The sequence below is a fragment of the Schistocerca gregaria genome, chromosome 5 (genome assembly GCF_023897955.1).
Source record: "Schistocerca gregaria isolate iqSchGreg1 chromosome 5, iqSchGreg1.2, whole genome shotgun sequence".
NCBI lineage: Eukaryota > Metazoa > Arthropoda > Insecta > Orthoptera > Acrididae > Schistocerca > Schistocerca gregaria.
In genome coordinates, this window is record NC_064924.1 from 207,978,220 (window position 1) to 208,002,813 (window position 24,594).

Below are 24,594 nucleotides of genomic sequence, written 5' to 3' on the forward strand. Positions count from 1 at the left end.
AGCTCTGATTTACCGTATTTTATTATTATGAACGTTTCCCCCTACGTAGGACGGCTTGAACAAAATATTGTCGCATTCTGAGCAGAAAGTTGATGATTGAAATTTCGCGTTAAGACCCCACAGCAACGAGAAATATCTTTGTTTTATGTCCACCCCATATTCTGTATCATGACCGTGATACTCATTTCTCGTTTCTCGTTAACACAAAACGTTGTGATTTTCTTTGAACTTTCTCGGTGTCCTCCATTAATAGTATCTGGTAGGGATCCCAAACCACATGGCAGTACTCCAAAAGAGGACGGACCAGCGTGGTGTAGACAGTCTCTTTAGTAGATTTGTTGCATCTTCTTTCATCTTCCGCCAATAAATCGCAGTCTCTGGTTCACCTTTCCTACAACATACTCTGTGTGTTCTTCCCAATTTAAGTTGTTACAATGCCCGCATTCATACGAGGTAACCATACGTCAATCATGTAAATCCGAAAAAGCGTCTAGAGCTTGCTGACGAGTAGATGGTGAAACCAACCTAATTCTGGGATTAATTTTCTGGTCGGACGAGAGAAAATTCAGCCAGTGCAATGGTGGTGGATGTGTCTCAGTGTGGAGGCTACCAAATACAGAACAGAGACCTAAGAACATGGTAGCTGCATTGAAACGTGGAGGCGGCATTCTAATGGTATTGGGCTATTTGGTTCCATCAGGCGTTGGGGAATTGGCATTTATTGATGGGATCACGGATAAGTTGGCATTAAGAATCTTCAGATGTCTGCAAGAGTCTGCGATTAGGAAATGATTACTACTGCCGGCAGCATTCCGCTGAAACTGTGAAGCTTTGGATCGTGCACAAAATTCCTCACACTTCGAAGACACCGCCTTAATCGCCAATTTAAATCCCACAGAGAACATCTGGAATGAATAAGAATATCGTGTTAGGAACCATCACATCAGAAGTGAGGACCATCTGAAAGAACTTCTTCGAAGTGGAGAAATATGCACTCTGCAGTCACCAGAATTCATTTACAGACGGTGTTCAAAAGGCTAACAGCAGCCATTCGTAGAAAGGAGGTGTTAACTAAATAGTAGCTGTCCTCTGTTCTAATACTTCGTTCCAGATGAAGAAGCTATATTAGTTCTCCCTGGAAGTGGAAATATGTTTCAGTTGCATTTGTTTAGTAGAAGACTCAGCATTAATTTGTACCAGTTGTATTTTTGTCTGCTTCCTATACATAACTATAGAAATGACAGAACTAGCAAACATGTTTATGTTCGAATACTTATGTGGGCCTCTCTATCTTCGTTAGTTAAACTGGGGATCCCACACTTTTTCTAAGTCTCTTATTCAGATGAACGCTCGTCTCCAGCAGAAACCAACACAGAAAAGACCACAGGACACGAAATAGCTCTACATCGGATCGAGAAAAATACAGGTCCGATGTATAGGTAGACTCTGGTCGACATCGGGTCACATAATCGATTCATATCGGATCGGGAGAAAAGAAATCTGATATAGGTGTTGTCTTCTTGGGAACGCATACAGATGTAGTAGTTTCTTCACTCAGTTGATTGGCAGTATCATTTCATTTTATTGTAGCTAACAGTAACTGCCAGACTTTGTTGACATGTAACAATCCCAAATATTCTAGCTAAACAAATTTAAAATTAATTTGGCATTTCTCCTCATGGAGGTACTGTATTTCATTTTTCATGGGTGGTATCGTTTTTAAGATTTTACTTGGTTGTGTTTATCATCCATTATTGACACAATAGTTTGTTCTTTTAATGCTGGAAAGAATGAACAACGCATGTGCCTCCAGGAGAAACGCAACAATGTCGCTCTAGAATGTATTTATATGTGGCGAAATAAACTGATGGATAACTTCCCATGGTCGGGGTTCACAGTCATGTAGAATTGTTTAAAAGGCATTAATTCATCGTTGACTGTAGCAATTATTTACTTCCCAATTGCAATTTCGGCCTTTGGACCATTTTCAGGTGGTACTGCAAAAGATTTTGCTTCATCACTTGGCAGACTTTAAAAGATCTGTTATGTTGATGACATTCATCCATGTCGGAGGATTTGAAGTCTGACATGTGCTGCAACAAAATCTTTTGCAGTAGCACTTGCAAAGGCCGAAATTGCAATTGTGAAATAAATCATTCCTACAGTCAATGGCGAATAAGATGTCGTTTAAAAAAAACTGATAGTTCATTTGCCTATTGCAGCCGTCACGTCATTTACTGATGTTAACTTGTGCCAAAGATAGTTACTAAATCAAAAATATCGATATTTAGTATCGATATTGCATCGAGTGTAATTCCCGTTCGTGAAATATCGACATTTGTGAGTAGATTTTTTTTCAGATTACTTTTTATAAGTCAAGGAAAGTATCAGAGCACGCTTCAGTAGTTTCAGTAAAGGCTCGGACTACAAGAGCAGATTGTCCGAGAAACAGAAGTTCCCAAGTTTCGAGAACCTCTGATGCCGACTGTCATACACTGCGATAGCTCTGCAAGATGGTCACACAATAATTTTCGCACAGCCTCGAAGAATGATATTTATTAAAGAAAAATATTATTCTTTTGTAATTTCAGTTCCAACCTCCCATTTATCTTACAGCTCAAGTTACTTATATTTTGTATCATATTTATGCCATTTTATGGTTATTTTCAGATCATTTTATAATCATTTTCCAAGAACTGTAAGTCGTCAAAAAACTCGGATACTATTGTTATACAGTACACCATTTTTCATATCGGTAATCTAAACGAATTCTGAGTAGGAGCAACCCCCCCCCCCCCCCCTCAAACCCTACCCTACAGCGCCCACCTCCATCCCTGTGGACGCTACTGATCTTTTCCTGTTAATTACTCTGACTTTAATTTGTTTACTCCCCTCGTTTACTAATACAGCTATATTACTGTCAATATTGCATGATGCGCAACATTTTCGTAAATACGTACATATTACCTGTGAAGTTTTCCTTGAGGAGAGGAGTAAGCACAGATTAAACCGAGAAGACTGATGCCTTTGGCTCTGGTATCTAGTACAGCTATTTCTTTTACAAATTAGATATCTTTAATGCAAAATGAATTGAAGCTGTATCTAGAACGTTTGAGTTGTGTTCAAACAACGTGCTGAGTCTACATATCAACTACATCAAGGGAATAATGGGAGGATGTCATTTCTTTCATGTAAGAGACTGTCTTCTGTAGTTCCAGCAACATAGGAAGTGGTTAATATTGTGTTACTCACGCTCAAGCCAACGGGAAGTTCCTTTGTTACTTCAGTTGTGGCGTTCGCCTCTAGTATCGACCGATCTATCCTTTCAACAGCATGCTCTCGAATTGCCACAACCAATTCGTCATTGTTGTCACATGGCGCCACGCCATTGATTTTGATATCCTGCAAGAAATGGAAAAAAATTAGTATAAATAAAGTACAATTTGAAGAAAAATCTGGTTAGTGGTGGAATATCTCACAATGGGAAACTAAAGTTGCAAAATAAAAGTAACGAAAGTTGATAGGCTCTAAAACCATATCTTCACAACTGTTATTTTATGTACGAAAAAAATGTTTAAATACACATAACGATAGAAAAATAATATCAAAATGGTTTATAAAAAGTAAATCTGATTTATTCTGTTCTGAAATAACACACGTGATCCAGGATAGCATGCGACGCTAGATAACGTGTGAGTTTGTCAACCATAAGTTTCATACTTGCGTGTATAATTTACGTATTCATCACAAAAAAGTCTGTTTCTGTTTTTAATAAATGGTGGCCTCATAGCAGTTCATGAAATGAACACATACTACCGTTGATAGTGCAAATACACATTAGAAGACAATTTAACAAGTGCCAACCGCATTTGAACTGCATACAATGTTGAGTGCAACTATTGCGATTTACTGATTATTTATGGACTACAAACTGTCCTGGTCACCCACAGACGTCAAAGAAGGTACTGGGGAGGATTCGAGCTGTTTGTGCAAAGAGCCCAAGCAAATCGGCAACGGGGACTACTTGCAAATTAAGGAAACCTCCGTGATATAAGTTGGGAGTAGCAAGCAAGACAAAAAGCACAACCAACGACAATAAAATTCAGAACTTATTACCAAAGGATGAGTTCAGCGACAAGCTATTATTCAGTGAGAAGCAGAAAAGCCAGTCACTATAACATTAAACCTGCAAGTCATTGTGGATTTTGTAAAGTTGACTTTTCCCAGTCAACGAAGGGTGTGGGTGCCGATACCACTTAGACGAACGTATCTTACGCTTCTGCCAATCTTGTCACTTAACAGAATGAAGCTCCCACCTTCCCAGTGCAATACTCACGTAAAATTGAACACTACTGGGCCAGAATTTAGTATCGATGAAGCTAGAAGTAAAGGAATGTTATCACTACTCTGGCATCCGCGAAAACTCATCAAGAACATTTTAACACTGTAATTGGAATGTTTCCTAATTATTGTTGAGCAGATAAACTAAGTTTGGTTTGTATACATGCTGGATGAAAAACTATGTTCTGGACCTGCTATCTGAGCCAGGGGTCTAAAAAGTAACAAGTAATGGATTTAGAGACCTAACTTTTTAATTTTGGGTTTTTAATGTCGATCAAAGAGATGAAAACACTAAGCAGATTCAGAAGGATGTAGGTTGCAGTAGGTACTGGGAGATGAAGAATCTTGCACAGGATAGAGCAGCATGGAGAGCTGCATCAAACCAGTCTCAGGACTGAAGGCCACAACAACAATGTCGATCATGCTCAAAAATCTATATCTTATCTTTTTATTCTGTATCCAAATATTTATGATACCGATGTGTCATCTTGTATGTATATATTAAACCGGGGACCTAGGAAGAATGGAGAGGCTTCGTCCCGCCGTAGCCCTCAGTGGTTCACAACCCCACAACAGGCCATAGCAGTCCACCCACCCCACCGCCGCCCCATACCGAACCCAGGGTTTTGTGCGGCTCGGCCCGCAGTGGAGTTTCGTTGTTCTAAGCGTGATTACTTTCAAAGGAGTTTCAGAAGAGTAAACTCAACAAAATAAATACACGTATAGTTTTTAGCCCTAAAAACGGAAACTACCCAAATTCTTTGTATTATATGTTACAGAAACAAAACGAGACCCACCAAAGATGACACGTAGGTTTCTAAATATGCTTGCTAAAGACTGAAGAAAAACGTAATCTTTTGCAGAAGGTATAATTTCAAAGACACAAACTTAGTTTTCGACATCTAAAATTGGCAATGCAAGTTTTCAGCCCCAAAAAGATGACTAACTGTTCAAGGCAAACAATAGAAAAAGGAAAAGACTCATGTCCCAAGACATATTTACGGAGAAAAAAGGCGATATCTTGGAGCGAAGGCATTACTGTCCCGAACACTGGATTCAAGTACTGTAATTGCTTCCTGCTGCCTGTGGCTGAGGGCTGCCTTTAACTGCAAAATAATAGAGCTTGCAAGTGAGTAATTTGTTTTAGATTCATATATTTATTTGTAATTCAGTTGGTGACTATCTTGGTGTTTTCTAATATTGCCCTCACGGACTGTTAAGTTTAAACTACGGTTACGTCACAGGACGGTTGTTCTGCTGAGTGTACCTGATCTTTCATTAACTCGTTTGCTCACTACTCTAACTGCGGTAAACTGTAAGATACAGAAGCTTAATTTGCCTTGTTTTAAGTTCTGGAATTTCACGCGCAGCACATGCGCAGTATCGCAGGTCTTTGTGATATAAATTTGTTACGTAGTTAACATGATATTGCAAGATTTCTGTAGATTGCTTGTGCTTTCTAGTCCGCAGTTTAACTGCATTTTGTTGTGTTTGTGAGTTCATTCATGTTACTGAAGTTTCAAGATAGAAGCCCAGCTATTTCGGGCGTTTGCTTAAATCTGTTTCAGTGCAAAGCATAGTGACCTGGTGCAAGGTTTTGCTAATGAAATAGTGAACATTTAATATTTATGCTGTTGTTCAAATTTGCCCTACCCTTCTTTGAAGTTAACGCGAGATCTTCCTTGCGCGTCGCCTAATAACTTATGGTATCCTAGGTCTGCCACTTACGCTCTTGGTATGTACTCGCCTGTGGCTACTTGGCTTGCGTTAATCGTCCACGCTTGGATCGCTCAGAGTGTCGCACTACGCAGTCAACACACCAGTTTCGGGATCCGTATGACGGTGACTAGGGGTAAGATTACCTCACTAGGGGTGAGATAGATACTGCCCACAGAAAATTAAAGAGACCTTTGAAGAAAAGACAGCCACTTGTATGAATATCAAAAGCTCAGATGGAAACCCAGTTCTAAGCAAAGAAGGGAAATCAGAAAGGTGGGGGGAGTATATAGAGGATCTATACAAGGGCGATGTACTTAAGGGCAATATTATGGAAATGGAAGAGGATGTAGATGAATATGAAACGGGAGATACGATACTGCGTGAAAAGTTCTAGAGAGCACTGAAAGACCTCAGTCGAAACAAGGCCCCGGGAGTAGACCATATTACATTATAACTACTGACGGCCTTGGGCGAGCCAGACCTGACAAAACTGTACCATCTGGTGAGCAAGATGTATGAGACAGGAGAAATACCCTCAGACTTCAAGAAGAATATAATAATTCCAATCCCAAAGAAAGCAGGTGTTGACAGATCAGTTTAATAAGTCACAGCTGCAAAATACTAATGCGAATTCTTTACAAACGAATGGAAAAACTGGTAGAAGCTGACCTCGGGGGAGATCAGTTTGCATTCCGTAGAAATGTTGGAACACGTGATGCAATACTAATCTTACGACTTATCTTAGAAGAAATATTAAGGAAAGGCAAACCTACGTTTCTAGCATTTGTAGGCTTAGAGAAAGCTTTTGACAATGTTGACTGGAAAACTCTCTTTCAAATTCTAAAGGAGGCAGGGGTAAAATACAGGGAGTGAAACACTATTTACAATTTGTACAGAAACCAGATGGCAGTTATAAGAGTCGAGGCGCATGAAAGGGAAGCAGCTGTTGGGAAGAGAGTGAGACAGAGTTGTAGCCTCTCCCCGATGTAATTCAATCTGTATATTGAGTAAGCAGTAAAGGAAAGAAAAGAAAAATTCGGAGTAGGTATTAAAATCATTGGAGAAGAAACAAAAACTTTGAGGTTCGCCGATGACATTGTAATTCTGTCAGAGACAGCAAAGGACTTGGAAGAGCAGTTGAACGGAAAGGAAAGTGTTTTGAAAGGAGGATATAAGATGAACATCAACAAAAGCAAAACGAGGATAATGGAATGTAGTCGAATTAAGTCGGGCGATGCTAAGCGTATTAGATTAGGAAATGCGACAAAGTAGTAAAGGAGTTTTGCTATTTAGGGAGCAAAATAACTGATGATGGTTGAAGTAGAGAGGATATAAAATGTAGACTGGCAATGGCTAGGAAAACGTTTCTGAAGAAGAGAAATTTGTTAAGAAAGTAATTGTATGGAGTGTAGCCATGTATGGAAGTGAAACATGGATGACATGGATGATAAATAGTCTGGACAAGAAGAGAATAGAAGCTTTCGAAATGTGTGATACAGAAGAATTCTGAAGATTAGATGGGCAGATCACATAACTAATGAGGAGGTTTTTGAATAGAATTGGGGAGAAGAGGAGTTTGTGGCACAACTTAACAAGCAGAATGGACCGGTTGGTAGGACATGTTCTGAGGCATCAAGGGATCACATATTTATCATTGGAGGACAGCGTGCAGGGTAGAAATCGTAGAGGAAGACCAAGAGATGAATACATTAAGCAGATTCAGAAGAATGTAGGTTGCAGTAGGTACTGGGAGATGAAGAAGCTTGCACAGGATACAGTTGCATGGATAGCTGCATCAAGCCAGTGCCAGGACTGAAGACCACAACAACAACATGACAGTGACGGCTGCCATCTGGCAACGTTCGTTTTTCTGGTAAGCTATAGACACGGTTACATTCGTCGTGATGCTATACTCAGGACCATTACTCTTACAAAAGGACGACGTGGTATCAGTCATGTGTTCGGTGTTGTTGAGCGCCCTACGTTCAGCATACATCTCCCTTTTGTCGCGCTAAGGAAAGCTGCAACAATGGTCGCCGTGTTGACACTCTGTGGTGCTTTGATATCGTTCCGCTATACTTGTGGATACTTGTCTTCCTGCAGACAGGACCATTTCGTAACTCAACACACATGACGTGTCTAATATCCTGCACGGTCTTTACGAATCAAAACTTTATCTTGGTTTGTTACCAGACTTATCAAATTACCGCCGTATTGTTCAGTACGAGGGTGACTTTATAAGTCTGATAAAAAAGCAAGAAAATTTTTTGTTCCGTGAAGACCTCCCATACTCCTTTCAGGAATATAAAGTCGGTCCAGCAATCCACTAGCTTTTTCATCCTATCGCAAAAATAGATTCTGTCGAACTCTGCAAAATACTCGTTGACTGCAAGCCAAAGTTTCAAGTTATGGAACAGGTAGAAGTCACTTGGAGCTAAGTCTGGAGGATATGGTGGACTAATTCAGTGCCCAGTTCACGCACTTTCGCCATTGTTATCGCTGATGTGTGGGATGGCGCATTATTCTGGCGAAAGAGCACATTTTATTGCGTACCAACGTTGGTCTTTTTTCAGCCAACACAAGTGGCAAACGATTCGGCATTGAAGCACAAATCGGGGGCAGTTATCTGCCTTTTTCCAAGTATTCTATGAGGATTCTCCTTGGGACTCCAAAAAACAGTGGCCATCACCTTACCAGCCGACCAAATGGTATTTGCCTTCTTCGGTGCACTTTCACCAGCCTGTGTCCAAAGTTTTGACTGCCGTTTTGAATCTGGATCTGATGGATTCAGGTTTTACAACAGTCACAACTCTGTCCAAAAAGTCTTGCCTATTGCAATACAAAGCCAAACATTATGTTGAAGTGCTGTGGCTGAAGCCTTTTCGTTGACTTTGAGCAATCGCGGTACCGACCTGACACGCAGCTTCTTCATGACCAATTCTCCGTGCAGGATATTATGCACCCGCTCAGTTGAAATGGCTACAGTCTCAGCAGTCTCATGAACAATTATTCGTTGATCATTCATTACCAAACCATGAATTTTGTCAATGGTTTCTTTTGTGGTGATCTCCATTGGACGGCCGGTGCGCATTTCTTCTTCGGTGCTTGTCCGACGAAGTTGAAATTTATTAATCCAAAATTAAATGCTCTTCAGTGATAGTGCAGAGTCTGCGTGAACTTCATAGAATTCTGTCTTGATTTGTGCGGCTGTCCATACTTTAAAATAAATATGTTTAATAATAGCACGAAATTCGGTTTTAACCTTTTTCAATAGCAGTCGACACATTGACCAGTTCAGAAGGCTGTCAACAACGAACTCTACACTGTACATTGCTGAAATTATTATACCATCCTCGGAATAATCATGCGTACCAACCATGAAGGCACAACAGAAACGATCCATTATTTCTTGAAAATTTACCTGACTTATAAAACCACCGTCTGACCTCCAGGCTGCAATGGCGTGAAGCCGATGACCTTGCCCGGTCGGGATGGCCGAGCGGTTCTAGGCGCTACAGTCTGGAACCGCGCGACCACTACGGTCGCAGGTTCGAATCCTGCCTCGGGAATGGATGTATGTGATGTCCTTATGTTAGTTAGGTTTAAGTAGTTCTAAGTTCTAGGGGACTAATGACCTCAGTAGTTAAGTCCCATAGTGCTCAGAGCCATTTGAACCATTTTTGAAACGATGATCTTTTTGAACCCGTCGATTGCATATTAGCCTCAAAGACGTCGGTTCCTGACCAAAATAACAGCAATATCACGGAACGGCCACAATCGTGTTGCTGTCGAATTACGACATATGCTTTCTACTGGACGTGTCTTCTTTTTACACGATTTACGCACGATCTTGTCGTAAACATCGCTACCAAGCCTTGAGTGGAGTAAGCTGGTTCACGAGGATGTAATTTTCTGAGGTGAAACGGCTTGCACAGGATATAGTAGCAGGGAGAGGTGCATCAAACCAGTCGTCAGACAGCATAACACAAGAGGTCTAAAATAACCCTGTGGCTCTTCAACGTCTGGGGTGAGAGCCACCTCAACCCTACAGCAAAGAGTGGAATCCTCTCCAAGCGCCCCTGCGCCCTCTTTCATGCGGCTCCCAAATGGCTCTGTCATTCTTGGTCAATTTGCGAATCTCTTCGCTTGGTTGGCCTCCAGCCACGTGCAATACTGGACAATATAAATCAGGGCGTGCTGTGCTGGTCCTGCGAACGGCTGAAATCAAGTGGAAACAACAGCCGTGATTTCTCCCGAGGGCATGCAGCTTTACTGTATGGTTAAATGATGATGGCGTCCTCTTGGGTAAAATATTCCGGTGGTAAAATAGTCCCCCATTCGGATCTCCGGGCGAGGACCACTCAGAAAGACGTGTTATCCGGAGAAACAAAACTGGTGTTCTACGGATCCGAGCGTGCAATGTCACATCTCTTAATCGGACAGATAGGTTAGGAAATTTTAAAAAAGGAAAAGGATAGGTTAAAGGAAGATATAGTGAGAATTAGTGAAGTTCGTTGGTGATATGTGGCGTCGCGGGCGCCAGTCGTTTCTCTGTAACGATGAAAGATCTCTGCGATCGACTCTGCATCGCGTGGCAGCAGTTTTCCTCTTTGGTCGATTTTCGGATAATTAATCGCACGTCGCTGTGGGGAGATGGCTGGTTTTGGTCGGTTGGTTGGAGCTCCGGTGTGCAGTCTGGTTGTCGGTGGTCGCTCTTTGCACATGCTCTGCCTCTTTCTGTCACGTGGGCTATGGGGCTGTGGATGGACACTTGCGTGCTGTCGGGAGAGTGTACTACGTCTATTAAGATGGCGGTGGTCTCGTCCGTGCAGCTAAAAGATATCAAACTGTGAAAGTGCCTTTGGAGTTTGTCAGCTTGCAACCGGGTACGCTACAGAATCAGACGGTGGGAATCATTCAGGTTGTTAAAGTTCTGCTGTATATGTATGCTGAAATTCGCACTGTGTGGAGTTAACCGGCTCTCCCAGTGTTTGGACGCCCGTATTATCTGTTTTGTGTTGATTACTGGTGCACAACTTATGAACACTAGTTTGACTGTTTTTGTCGCACTTGAGATATTGGCAGTGAGTGTTTATCAAAGTGGGCGCCTGTGCATTCCGAAAGATCCACAGGTTTGAGTTCCTGGCACTTATTTCTGCCTTTTGCCATTAAGTGTAATCCACCTAGAATGGCATTCTTTGTAAAATTAAGAGATTTATGACATTGTTTTTCTTGTATGTAATTAGTATTTAGGATTATTAGACAGGGTATGTGTTCTGGTTTCTACAAATTCTGCAATGTTCGCATGTGAATGTTTATGTATCGTGGTTCCTGTGCAAAGGCAGTGTGAACTGTTGTTGTAGACAATGATTGCAAGAGATTTAGTTTGGCTGCAAGGAGTAATTGTATTCCTGTTTTGAAATTTTTCTAATGTTTTAAGGATTTTGTTGCTTTGGATACTCTCCAGTTGCTGTGTGGTTTTATGTTGTTGCTTCACTGGTATAATTAGCGGTGTGCGTCGTCCTTTGTAGCTTGGCGGCAGCCAGTGAATTGTTACCGACAGCACAGTGGCTGTGTTTATCAGTAGACTCCAGTTATTCGACGAATTTACGTTGAGTATTTATTATTTGTTTCTTGTGACCCCGAGGCGTCCGTATTCCCTTCTCCTCTGTTCCTTTCAACTTTCACTCAGGCACGATCTGAGTTGTAGTTTCCGCGCACGTTTGAGGTGTCATTACTTGTCACTGAAATTTGGTAATGCCTGAAAGATGTCTTTCGTTGTTTCTGCTGTTATGTCTTAAAAGGTGTCCAGCTTCTGTGGAAGTTTTACTCAGTAAACCATTTACTGTTGTATGATTCTTCAGATTTATGTAAAGAGGGTTTTAAAATTATTTATTGTTTGGGGTGAGCTTTGACGCCCGTAGACATTTTGTCTCTTTAGTAATGTTTCAAATTATAGGGCAATTACAGTACGTATATTACAGGTGAATAAGGACTGCAGGAAAAGAACGAAAGAGGAAGCTGCCTAGCTGAATTCTGCACGGAGCATGATTTAATCATCGCTAACACTTGGTTTAAGAATCATGGAATAAGGCTTTATGCGTGGAAGGGACATGGAGACACCAGAAGGTTTCAGATCAGTTATATAATGCTAAGACAGAGACTTCAGAACCAGATTTTAAAATGTAACATATTTCCAGGGAATTCTGACTACAATTTATTTGGCTATGAACTATGGATTAAAATTTAAAAAATTGCGAAGAGGCAGGGATTAGAGAGATAGGACTTGGATAAACTGGATGAAACAGAAGTTTCTGAGAGATTCATAGGGAGTATAAGGGAACGATTGACAGGAAGAGGAGTAAGGAATGCAGCAGAAGAAGAATGGATAGCTTTGAGAGAAGATATAGTGAAGGCAGAAGAGGATGAAATAGGTAAAAAGACAAGGTCTAGTAGAAGTCCTTGGATAACACGAGTGATACTGAATTAATGAAAGGAGAAAATATAAAAATGCAGTAAATGAAGCGAGCGAAAGCGAATACAAACGTCTTAAAATCTGTACAAGTTGTACAGGTGGCAGTTATAAGAGCCGATGGCAGTGATTAAGAAGGGACGGTTGCCGATGACATTGTAATTCTGTCAAAGACAGCAAAGGACCTGGAAAGGCAGCTGAACGGAATGGACAGTGTCTTGAAAGGAGGATATAAGTGAATATCAACAAAAACAAAACGATGGTAATGGAATGCAGTCTAATTAAATCAGGTGATCCTGAGGAAATTAGATTAGGAAATGAATCACTTAAGGTAGTAAATGAGTTTTGTTATTTGGGGAGCAAAATAACTGATGATGGTCTAAGTAGAGAGGATATAAAATGTATACTGGCAATGGCAAAGAAAGGGTTTCTGAAGAAGAGAAATTTGTTAACATCGAGTATAGATTTAATTGATAAGAAGTCTTTTCTGAAAGTATTTGTATGGAGTGTAGTCACGTGTGGAAGTGAAACACCGATCATAAACAGTGTAGACAAGAAGAAAACAGACGCTTTCGAAATGTGGTGCTACAGAAGAATGCTGAAAATTAGATGGGTAGATCATAAGTAATGAGGAGATACGGAATAGAATTGGGGAGAAAAAGAATTTATGGCACAACGTGATTAGAAGAAGGGATCGGTTGGTAGGACGCATTCTGAGGCATCAAGGGATCACTAAATTAGTACTGGAGGGAAGCGTGAGGGGTAAAAATCATAGAGGGAGACCAAGAGATGAATGAAGTAGTCAGATTCAGAGGGATCTAGGTTGCAGCAGTTACTCGGAGATGAAGACGCTTGCAGAGGATAGAGTAGCATGGAGAGCTTCATCAAACCGTTCTTTGGACGGAAGACCACAACAACAAGAACGTGATTTTTAACCGCCTTGAGTGTTGTAGCTACTTAACTTGTTGTTAGATACAGGGCATAAAATCTTCACCGAGTATTTTATTCTGAGAACAAAGTTCATTTTTTGCAACACAAGTTAATGGAAAATGCAAGTCCGATAATCGTGCTGGAGCTGACGGACTTTTTAATACAAATTCAATGTAAAATGGATACATTATTTTCAAGTACTTTATTTTTAACAAATTTAATTCTTCACGTGCATACAGAGTTTCTTAAGGTTATGAAATGATTCCTTTCGTAGAATGGACGAGTCTACAAATGATGACTAGCTATTCGCATTGCATTTTGTGGATGTTTAGTCACTTTAGCTGAGGATGAAAATCGTATAGACTAAACTTCATGGTTTGAAAGTTGAACAGAGAATATCGGGAACTGGGTTTACCCATTAATGTAAAGAAAACGAAGTATTTGGTTACTGGTAGAAACACGTCACATTTTGGGGTACTGAGATCAGTGGAACACGTGAGGCAAAAACTGACCCTACGACTTATCTTAGAAAATAGATTAAGGAAAGGCAAATCTACGTTTCTAGCATTTGTAGACTTAGAGAAAACTTTCGACAGTGTTGACTGGAATACTCTTTTTCAAATTCTAAAAATGGCAAGGGTAAAATACAGAGAGCGATAGGCTATTTACAATTTGTACAGAAACCAGATGGCAGGTATAAGAGTCGAGGCGCATGAAAGGGAAGCAGCGGTTGGGAAGGGAGTGAGACAGCGTTGTAGCCTCTCCCCGATGTTATTCAATCTGTATATTGAGCAATCAGTAAAGGAAACAAAAGAAAAGTTCGGAGTAGGTATTAAAATCCATGGAGAAGAAATTAAAATGTTGAGGTTCGCCAATGACATTGTAATTCTGTCAGAGACAGCAAAGGACTTGGAAGAACAGTTTAACGGAATGGACAGTGTCTTGAACGGAGGAAATAAGATGAACATCAACAAAAGCAAAACGAGGATAATGGAATGTAGTCGAATTATGTCGGGTGATGCTGAGGGAATTAGATTAGGAAATGAGACACTTAAAGTAGAAAAGGAGTTTTGCCATTTGGGGAGCAAAATAACTGATGATGGTTGAAGTAGAGAGGATATAAAATGTAGACTGACAATGGCAAGGAAAGCGTTTCTGAAGAAGAGAAATTTGTTAACAGCGAGTATAGATTTAAATGTCAGGAATTAGTTTCTGAAAGTATTTGTATGGAGTGTAGCCATGTATGGTAGTTAAACATGGACGATAAATAGTTTGGGCAAGAAGAGAATAGAAACTTTTGAAATGTGGTGCTACAGAAGAATGCTGAAGATTAGATGGGTAGATCACGTAACTAATGAGGAGGTATTGAACAGAATTGGGGAGAAGAGGAGTTTGTGGCACAACGTGACAAGAAGAAGGGACTGGTTGGTAGGACATGTTCTGAGGCATCAAGGAATCACAAATTTAGCATTGGAGGGCAGCGTGGTGGGTAAAAATCGTAGGGGGGTACCAAGGGATGAATACACTAAGCAGATTCAGAAGGATGTAGGTTGCAGTAAGTACTGGGAGATGAAGAAGCTTGCACAGGATAGGGTAGCGTGGAGGGCTGCATCAAACCAGTCTCAGGACTGAAGACAACAACAACAACAACGAGATCAGTGGACTCCTATAAACATTTGTAAGAGATTATTAACAAAGATCAATCCAGTAAAAGCGAAATTAAAAACCGCATTGACCTAGGTAGACAAGCAACCAAATAACTAAATGGAGTTTTATGAACTGATATCTCAGATCAGAAACGAAGGTTAGGATGTTCAAAATGATTTCGGAAAGTACAGCAGCATATGTAGCTGGAACTTGGGACATAACTTAAAGAATTAGAAGAAATTTATTGTCAGTGTGGAAGGGTTGACGCTACGGGATAAAATCAGAACTGAAGACATATGTTTAAGAGAGTGGACTCTGACACCATTGTAACGGATACAATCGAAGCAAAAAATGATGATGATGATGACACCCATAAACTGGTGCGTGTGTTCCTGGTACTTAGTGCCCATATTATTGGCCATAGGTTTACGTCTGTCAGTGGACTCACTATGGTTTCTCGGGGTCTTAAGTGGAAGCCATCGTGGAGTTGGAGCTGGAGAGGGAGCTGGTGGACAGCCGGTGTTCACAAGCGGCACACAGAGGGCAGGGCTGGTTGCCGGCGGTACAGTCACGTGTGTGAAGCAACAGTTGGGTTCGATGGAGCGTCGTGGCCAAGGACTGCAAGGGCCGCAGTGGTGACTTGGGAGCGGTCAGTTGCTGTTGGAACATTATGCAGGAGCAGCGGGTCGCATGGATGAACTGGGTTCCATCGGAGCAATATGTGGCTTCTCACGGAACTGCTTGCAGGACTGAATCCGTGTGACTGGCTACTACCGTCATTGGCGAACCGCTTTATTTCAAAGTTACTGGATTAGAAATTGTTCTCCGGTTCTCACCATTAGTGGTTAGTGTTAAAGCTCCCCTCCCCGAAGTGTACTGTTTTCCTACACCACGTCAGCGTAGATGTTATTTGATTTGGCTTGGTTGTGCCGGCGTTCTTAGTCCCCTCCAGCGTGTCACGGTCCACGGAACTTCTTGCTTGCTAATTAATAGTTGGAAACTGTAATTCTGGAACTTCTACCTCGGCAATATGAAAGACTGTGACCTCAGTGGCTCAGTGTAACCTTACTATCGTGAACTTTGTTTAAAGTCTTAACTTCCTTAAAGGCGGCTCTGTGTAGCCTTACTACTGTCAAACTGGGAATTTTTGTTTAAAATTTGAAAGTTGTAATTCTCTCTTGAAAGGAGGGTATAGCGTAATTTTACCATTGTGAATATTTAGGCTTTCAAAAAAAAATTTTTTTTGTCTTTGAAAGCTTCGCAGGATAACGTTTTTCCCTCTATTTTAATCAACCCTTTAAAGGAGGTTTAAAATAATTTTTATCTAGTATGAACATCTGTTTAAAGTTTTGAAAAGATTTAAAATCACCCTTTAAAAGAGATTCAGTTTGTCCCCTTTTGTAAGCATTGGCTTAAAGTAAACGTTAACATTTCCTTTTAGCCTCTTGTTATTTTTTGTGTTAATGTTAAGCGTAAGTCTTCATCATTTGGTACACAGTCCATCTAATCATCGAACAAATAGTAGAAAAACATCGGAATCATATTCTGCGGCAAGTTGAGTGGTGTAAGATTGGGACTGTAAATGTGCCACACACTAGCATGTGTCGTGAATCCTAAGTAAGCTATTGGATCTTGTGTACACATATATTTTTCTAGCATCACAATTTTCTCAGTTTTATGACACTGAAAATTTTTTAGTGTTTTGGATTTCAAATCAAGTAATATTTTTTAAATTACAGTTTGTCTAAACATTTGTTCTGAGTCTCAGTTTTACGACTGAGTTTGCTGAGCTTGCCTGTAAAACCATATTTCGCTTAATTGTTCCAGTTCATGCTACCAGTGTATAATATTCGTAGTGCCCTGTCAAATGAAAAATGAATATATCTCCTGTGCATTCCCGACTTGGGCTATGCCCTACCATAGCATAAACGATGCAAGAAGAGAGAGTCAGAAGAGCTACGTCGGAGATATTTTGTAGGCGGTATGTTGTAAAGACAGGAAACTGGAAGCTACGATGCGAGAAACAACTATAATGTTGCATTAAATCCCAAAAAACTCTTTTTCAAGCAACAATGCATTTCAATCTACACTCCCGGAAATTGAAATAAGAACACCGTGAATTCATTGTCCCAGGAATGGGAAACTTTATTGACACATTCCTGGGGTCAGATACATCACATGATCACACTGACAGAACCACAGGCATATAGACACAGGCAACAGAGCATGCACAATGTCGGCACTAGTACAGTGTATATCCACCTTTCGCAGCAATGCAGGCTGCTATTCTCCCATGGAGACGATCGTAGAGATGCTGGATGTAGTCCTGTGGAACGGCTTGACATGCCAATTCTACCTGGCGCCTCAGTTGGACCAGCGTTCGTGCTGGACGTGCAGACCGCGTGAGACGACGCTTCATCCAGTCCCAAACATGCTCAATGGGGGACAGATCCGGAGATCTTGCTGGCCAGGGTAGTTGACTTACACCTTCTAGAGCACGTTGGGTAGCACGGGATACATGCGGACGTGCATTGTCCTGTTGGAACAGCAAGTTCCCTTGCCGGTCTAGGAATGGTAGAACGATGGGTTCGATGACGGTTTGGATGTACCGTGCACTATTCAGTGTCCCCTCGACGATCACCAGAGGTGTACGGCCAGTGTAGGAGATCGCTCCCCCGCTCCCCACACAATGATGCCGGGTGTTGGCCCTGTGTGCCTCGGTCGTATGCAGTCCTGATTGTGGCGCTCACCTGCACGGCGCCAAACACGCATACGACCATCATTGGCACCAAGGCAGAAGCGACTCTCATCGCTGAAGACGACACCTCTCCATTCGTCCCTCCATTCACGCCTGTCGCGACACCACTGGAGGCGGGCTGCACGATGTTGGGGCGTGAGCGGAAGACGGCCTAACGGTGTGCGGGACCGTAGCCCAGCTTCATGGAGACGGTTGCGAATAGTCCTCGCCGATACCCCAGGAGCAACAGTGTCCCTAATTTGCTGGGAAGTGGCGGTGCGGTCCCCTACGGCACTGCGTAGGATCCTACGGTCTTGGCGTGCATCCGTGCGTCGCTGCGGTCCGGTCCCAGGTCGACGGGCACGTGCACCTTCCGCCGACCACTGGCGACAACATCGATGTACTGTGGAGACCTCACGCCCCACGTGTTGAGCAATTAGGCGGTACATCCACCCGGCCTTCCGCATGGCCACTATACGCCCTCGCTCAAAGTCCGTCAACTGCACATACGGTTCGCGTCCACGCTGTCGCAGCATGCTACCAGTGTTAAAGACTGCGATGGAGCTCCGTATGCCACGGCAAACTGGCTGAGACTGACGGCGGCGGTGCACAAATGCTGCGCAGCTAGCGCCATTCGACGGCCAACACCGCGGTTCCTGGTGTGTTCGCTGTGCCGTGCGTGTGATCATTGCTTGTACAGCCCTCTCGCAGTGTCTGGAGCAAGTATGGTGGGTCTGACACACCGGTGTCAATGTGTTCTTTTTTCCATTTCCAGGAGTGTATATACCATTCCACTGTAAGGCATGCATCGAGATACTTGGTAATGCTCCACATCGCCAGATGTGTCAGTTTCTCATTGGTTCGCGTTGGTTAGCTGAAGAAATAAGCGTAAGAGTGGCTTGTATACTCTTATTTCTTCAGATAACCGACACGAAACTGTTATATATAAAAATGATCCCATGTCGTTGTTGGTTTATTTATTTCCATGTACGGCTCAACACGTGCTGCAAGCCTTTCTATCCTGGGCGACTAGCGTGTAGATGGTTCCGTATGCAGTTAGCGTCGTGTATGGTTTTTGACAACGATGTTAATGAGCGATAAGGGAGAGACTGATACTTGCTCCGACACCTACCCTCCTCCCCTCAAAAGTACCACTCACGTTGTCGCATGCCCTCACTCCATGAGGCACGGGAGAGGCTCGCAGTGCGATGAAGGACTTCAGACTGCAATCTGTCCTTTTTTCGACAAATACAGACGATGGAAATACTGTTCCGTCTCCAGACAACTACACAACTGTGCTTTAATTATATCCGCGACAAAGTAGTTTCTGTACATAGAGCGGCTTGAGGGCTTCTTCCATCTAATTTTTTTCGAACGGCATCGTCAACATAATGATCACGACTAAGACATTTTTAAAACACCACGCAAACAACGTTGGTGATTGTGGACATTACACACGAACTGCCTTGTTGTGAGTGTATTTGTTGTTCGTCGTGTGACTAGGGCCTCTCGTCGGGTAGACCGTTCGCCGGATGCAAGTCTTTCGATTTGACGCCACTTCGGCGACTTGTGCGTCGATGGGGATGAAATGATGATGATTAGGACAACACCAGTCCCTGAGGAGAGAAAATCTCCGACCCAATCGGGAATTGAACCTGGGCCTTCAGGATTTACATTCTGTCTCGCTGACCGCTCAGCTACCGGGAACGGACTTTGTTGTTAGTGAAATGGCATATTACATTCATTGGTTTTTAGAAAAAAATACATTTTTGTATGACACACTCCATAACACACGCAAGATTTCTACGTTTTGTTTTACTGCCACATGATCGATAAATTGGAACTAGAGTTGTAAGTTCTTTCTTCCAGAGGATTTTAAGTCGTTCGGAAGTCACTATGATCGCTGCATGAGAGATTATAATTCGAATGTAGACACGAGCAACCGGCCGGTACGTGAACTGCATATTTCTAGCGGTTCATACTCATCGTTTTGGTTCAAATAGCTCTGAGCACTATCGGACTTAACTTCTAAGGTCATCAGTCCCCTAGAACTTAGAACTACTTAAACCTAACAATCCTAAGGACATGACACACATCCATGCCCGAGGCCTACAGATGGCGAACAAAAATATGGAAACACGGAAAATGCAACACATTACTGTGTCTTATATGGTGTAGGCAAACCCGATGCCGTTCACAATAGCTTCCAGACATCTCAGAATGGAAGGATATCTCATATCACTCTTCCTGCAAAATTGTGGTAAGTTCAGGTAACGATGACGAAGGTGGTCAGCGATTATACACTCTTCCCTCCAAAGTAGACCACAAAAGCTCAATAATACAGAGATGTCGTGACTGTTGTGTCCAGGAGAAATGCGACATTGCAGATTCGTGCACGCTAAATCAGTCCTGAACGATTTGAGTTGCGTGAACGGGGTCACTGTATCCTTGGAACACGTATCAGTATTGGGGAACAACAGTTGTACCATGACATGGATTTGATCAGCCACATTGGTCACATAATCATTGAAGGTAATGCTACCTCGCGGATCACCCATGGAGTAGGAACAGCGGTTATCACTGAAGCTACCGCGTTTCTGTAACACCGGTTTTGTGACCTACTGTTTAACCTGAATGTTAGAACCCTTCAAAGTAATCGGTTTCTGAGCTGAGCCATTTCCGGGTTTTATTATTCCCAAGCACCTAACAAAGACTGAAAGTTTCTAAGTCTACAAAGACTGAAAGTTTCCTAAGACTTTTGCATTATAATTTTTTTCAAGATCCCCATAATAAAAATATAAAATAGAATAGTAAGAAAAGCAAACTTACTCTGTCCACAGTTTATTGCTTTTCTCGAAAAGGACTACGAAAAAATTACCTTTGTTCTCCTATTAATTTTAATTTTTTTATATCTGCTTAAAAATCATGTTCAATTGCGAACCATACCATTATTTGGTCTTAGGAATAGTCAGCGCTAAATGGTGACAATTAAGCTCGGAGAATATTTTTCGTGCTAAGTTGTTCGATTCTAAAGCCAAAGGCGTATTATGTAGGCACAGGAAGCAGATCAACTACTTTCTATTTTTACGATATACCATGAATGAATCGTTAAATTTTTACTTTATTACTCTTGCCATAATTTTTATTTTATTTTATTATTTCGTAGAAATGGCAGACAAATAATAAGCTTTTTATCCAAATTTTGCTCTTCAGTTATTTCGAATGCACGCCCGGGTTCCCGGGTTCGATTCCCGGCGGGGTCAGGGATTTTCTCTGCCTCGTGATGGCTGGGTGTTGTGTGCTGTCCTTAGGTTAGTTAGGTTTAAGTAGTTCTAAGTTCTAGGGGACTGATGACCACAGTAGTTAAGTCCCATAGTGCTCAGAGCCATTTGAACCATTTTTATTTCGAATGAATACCTGTTTTGTAGTCAACCACAGTTATTTATTTTTTTAACAGGAATTTGAATACAATTGATCTTTTGATGACAAAACTAAAAACATTATTTCAAAAAATTCAAATGAACAAGTCAGGTAATAGTAAAAATGTAACATTATCCTACAATGTGTACACCGAGCGAGGTGGCGCCGTGGTTAGTACACTGGTCTCCCTTCCGGGAGGACTACTGTTCAACCCTCGTCCGGCCATCCAGACTTAGGTTTTCCGTGATTTCCTTAAATCGCTCCAGGCAAATGTCGGGATGGTTCGTTTGAAAGAGCACCGCCGATTTCCTTCTCCATCCTGGACGCAATCCGACCTTGTTCTCTGTCTCTGATAAACTCGATGTCGACGGGACGTTAAATCAAATCTTCCTTCCTTTTTCCGACAGTATTACTAACAAAAGCTCAAATTTTAATAATTAATTAATCCACTGGCCGGTATTTATTGTCCAGTGCATTCTATAATGTGTTGATTTGTGCGTCGACTCCTTTAGCCTCAAAAAGTGGTACTCAGAGACGATACCCATCTACCACAAGCCACAGCAGTACCTACCAAAGATAAATAAATTTGCGCTATAAATGAAAAGCCTGACATTCACCTTTTACTCTGATCCCAAAAAGACACGAAAGCAGAACTGCTTCTGGGAAGTAAAGCATTCTGAAAGTAAAGATCTATTTCGTTCGGAAACAAACTTTTAGCATCGCTTTGATTTAGTGGCTATTTTATTTATACAGGGTGATTCAAAAAGAATACCACAACTTTAGGAATTTCAAACTCTGCAACGACAGAAGGCAGAGCTAAGCACTATCTGTCGGCGAATTAAGGGAGCTATAAAGTTTCATTTAGTTGTACATTTGTTCGCTTGAGGCGCTGTTGACTAGGCGTCAGCGTCAGTTGATGCTGAGATGGCGATCGCTCAACAGAAAGCTTTTTGTGTTATTGAGTACAGCAGAAGTGAATCGACGACAGTTGTTCAGCGCGCATTTCGAACGAAGTATGGTGTTAAACCTCCTGATAGGTGGTGTATTAAACGTTGGTATAAACAGTTTACAGAGAATGGGTGTTTGTGCAAAGGGAAAAGTTCTTGACGGCCGAGAACGAGTGATGAAAATGTAGCACGCATCCAGCAAGCATTTGTTCGCAGCCCAGGAAAATCGACTTGCAAAGCTAGCAGAGAGCTGCAAATTCCACAATCAATTGTATGGAGAGTCCTATATGGGGCACTGAGAATCCGCGGGAAACAACTCAGTATGAACGTGACTCGCCTAAGGTGAACGTTTTCTGTGCCATTTCAGCCAATAAAGTTTTTGGTCCCTTTTTCTTCGAAGGTGCTACTGTAACTGGACTACAGTATCTGGAGATGTTAGAGAATTGGCTGTTCCCTCAGCTCGAACAAGAAGCACAACAATTCATATTTCAGCAGGATGGAGCGCCACCAACATTGGCACTTATCTGTCTGTAACTACCTGAACGCCAACTACCCGAGGCGATGGATCGGCCGCCAGGCAGCCTGTGACAGAGCACTTCATCACTGGCCTCCAAGAAGCCCTGACCTTACCCCCTGCGATTTTTTCTTATGGGGGTATGTTAGGGATATGGTGTTTCGGCCACGTCTCGCAGCCACCACTGATGATTTGAAACGAGAAATAACAGCAGCTATCCAAACTGTTACGCCTGATATGCTACAGAGAGTGTGGAATGAGTTGGAGTATCGGGTTGATATTGCTCGAGTGTCTGGAGGGGGCCATATTGAACATCTCTGAACTTGTTTTTGAGTGGAAAAAAAACTTTTTAAATACTCTTTGTAATGATGTATAACAGAAGGTTATATTATGTTTCCTTCATTAAATACACATTTTTAAAGTTGTGGTGTTCTTTTTGAATCACCCTGTATAGTAAAAGATATAAAAGATCTTACAACTGATTCACGAATTGCGACTTATTCGTAATACGGCTTCACTGTGTTTCAGGAAATATTTGTTTTGTTACAAGTCTAGTCATGTATCACAAAAATTTTACTAACCAGATAATTAATTTCGTTCAGCTATGACCTTTTTCAGGCCTAAAAAATAGCATACAAAGGAAGCTTTATCTACAATGTGTCCAAAATGCATAAAACACATTGCTTTATCCGTAGCTCATATGAAATAAATGGTAGATGTAACAAATACGCTGTCCAGTTACTATTGTTTTTATGTTTCCACGTTATTGAACGGTTTATGTGCACGCCAGTAGTGGGTACATTGTGCGAAGGCAGCCTGTCCATTAAAAAATTCTTTTTTCCTGTTATTTGGTGAGCTGCACACATATTGTTTTAATGATGGTAGTGCATATCTCTTGTAACATAGTGTCGTATTTAATAGAACGTCCTTTGTTACGATTTGCATTAACAGTGGCTCATGTGTAAATGCTGTGGGATAATAGTGCTGACGAAGAGAACACGGTAAGTGCCATGACACGATTTCCCAGAAACTTTGCTCAAAATAAGCGAACACATGTCTCTGTTTATCCGTAGATACTCGACCGCTTCTGAAAAAACGATGGTTTAAGTTTTCCGGGAAATTTCCAGCTACTTCATGTGCCTTTTAATTCGCAGTATTATCATAAGAAATGATGGGGCAGTGATTAGAGTCGGGAATTTTTAATTTTGCGCTCCATTTTCGAAACCCGATTATCACTTTTATTTTGTTTCATTTATATAGCTTTCTCTATAGAAGATTACATGACGAATATTTTCCAGTGTATATTGATATAACGTTGTCCTTATACGTGTAATAATTGTATGTCAGATCAATGAATCGAAAAAAAATGAGAAAATTGTTTGAAATTGTTCTCAGTGAAATTCCTGTAGTGTATCATGATTCATAACCAACTGCAAGCGCCAGTTTCCGAAAACGTGATCCGTTATGCGTGGTTTGCCTCTAAATTACTGCCAACGCGTGAAATCTTCAGCAGTTTTAATACGAAGATATGTCACTGTTGCAAATCTGCATTCGTGCAAATGCACGTGCTGTTAGGAGTATCTGTGATTCGAATTTTTCTTCTATCGGAAAATATGGCGTGATAAAAGGGACATAAAGTACCTCGCAAACTTGGTCATTTCCTCAGAATCTGTCGAGTATCCACGCTTATTTTCTCTTCCACTGAGCGAAGTTCCCGGGAACTTGTCGGGTTCTCCTCTTGGATGACATATTGTTGGTGTCTAAGCATGGTCGTTGAAAGCCGGTTCGTACGATCAAATTTGGTGGATGGATTGTGCCAGCGCAATGGGCTTGGAGGAAGATGTTTTTATGGTCTGTTTTATTAGTA

At 41.6% G+C, this 24,594-nt stretch overlaps 1 protein-coding gene across 1 annotated transcript in view; it reads right to left on the reverse strand.

Moving 5' to 3' along the window:
• LOC126272380 (uncharacterized) overlaps positions 1-24,594 on the reverse strand; it is a 68,241-nt gene that overhangs the window by 33,333 nt on the left and 10,314 nt on the right. Inside the window, exon 2 of the mRNA XM_049975196.1 lies at positions 3,253-3,402. Coding sequence (XP_049831153.1) covers positions 3,253-3,402 — 150 coding nt within the window. The remainder of the gene's footprint in view (positions 1-3,252; positions 3,403-24,594) is intronic.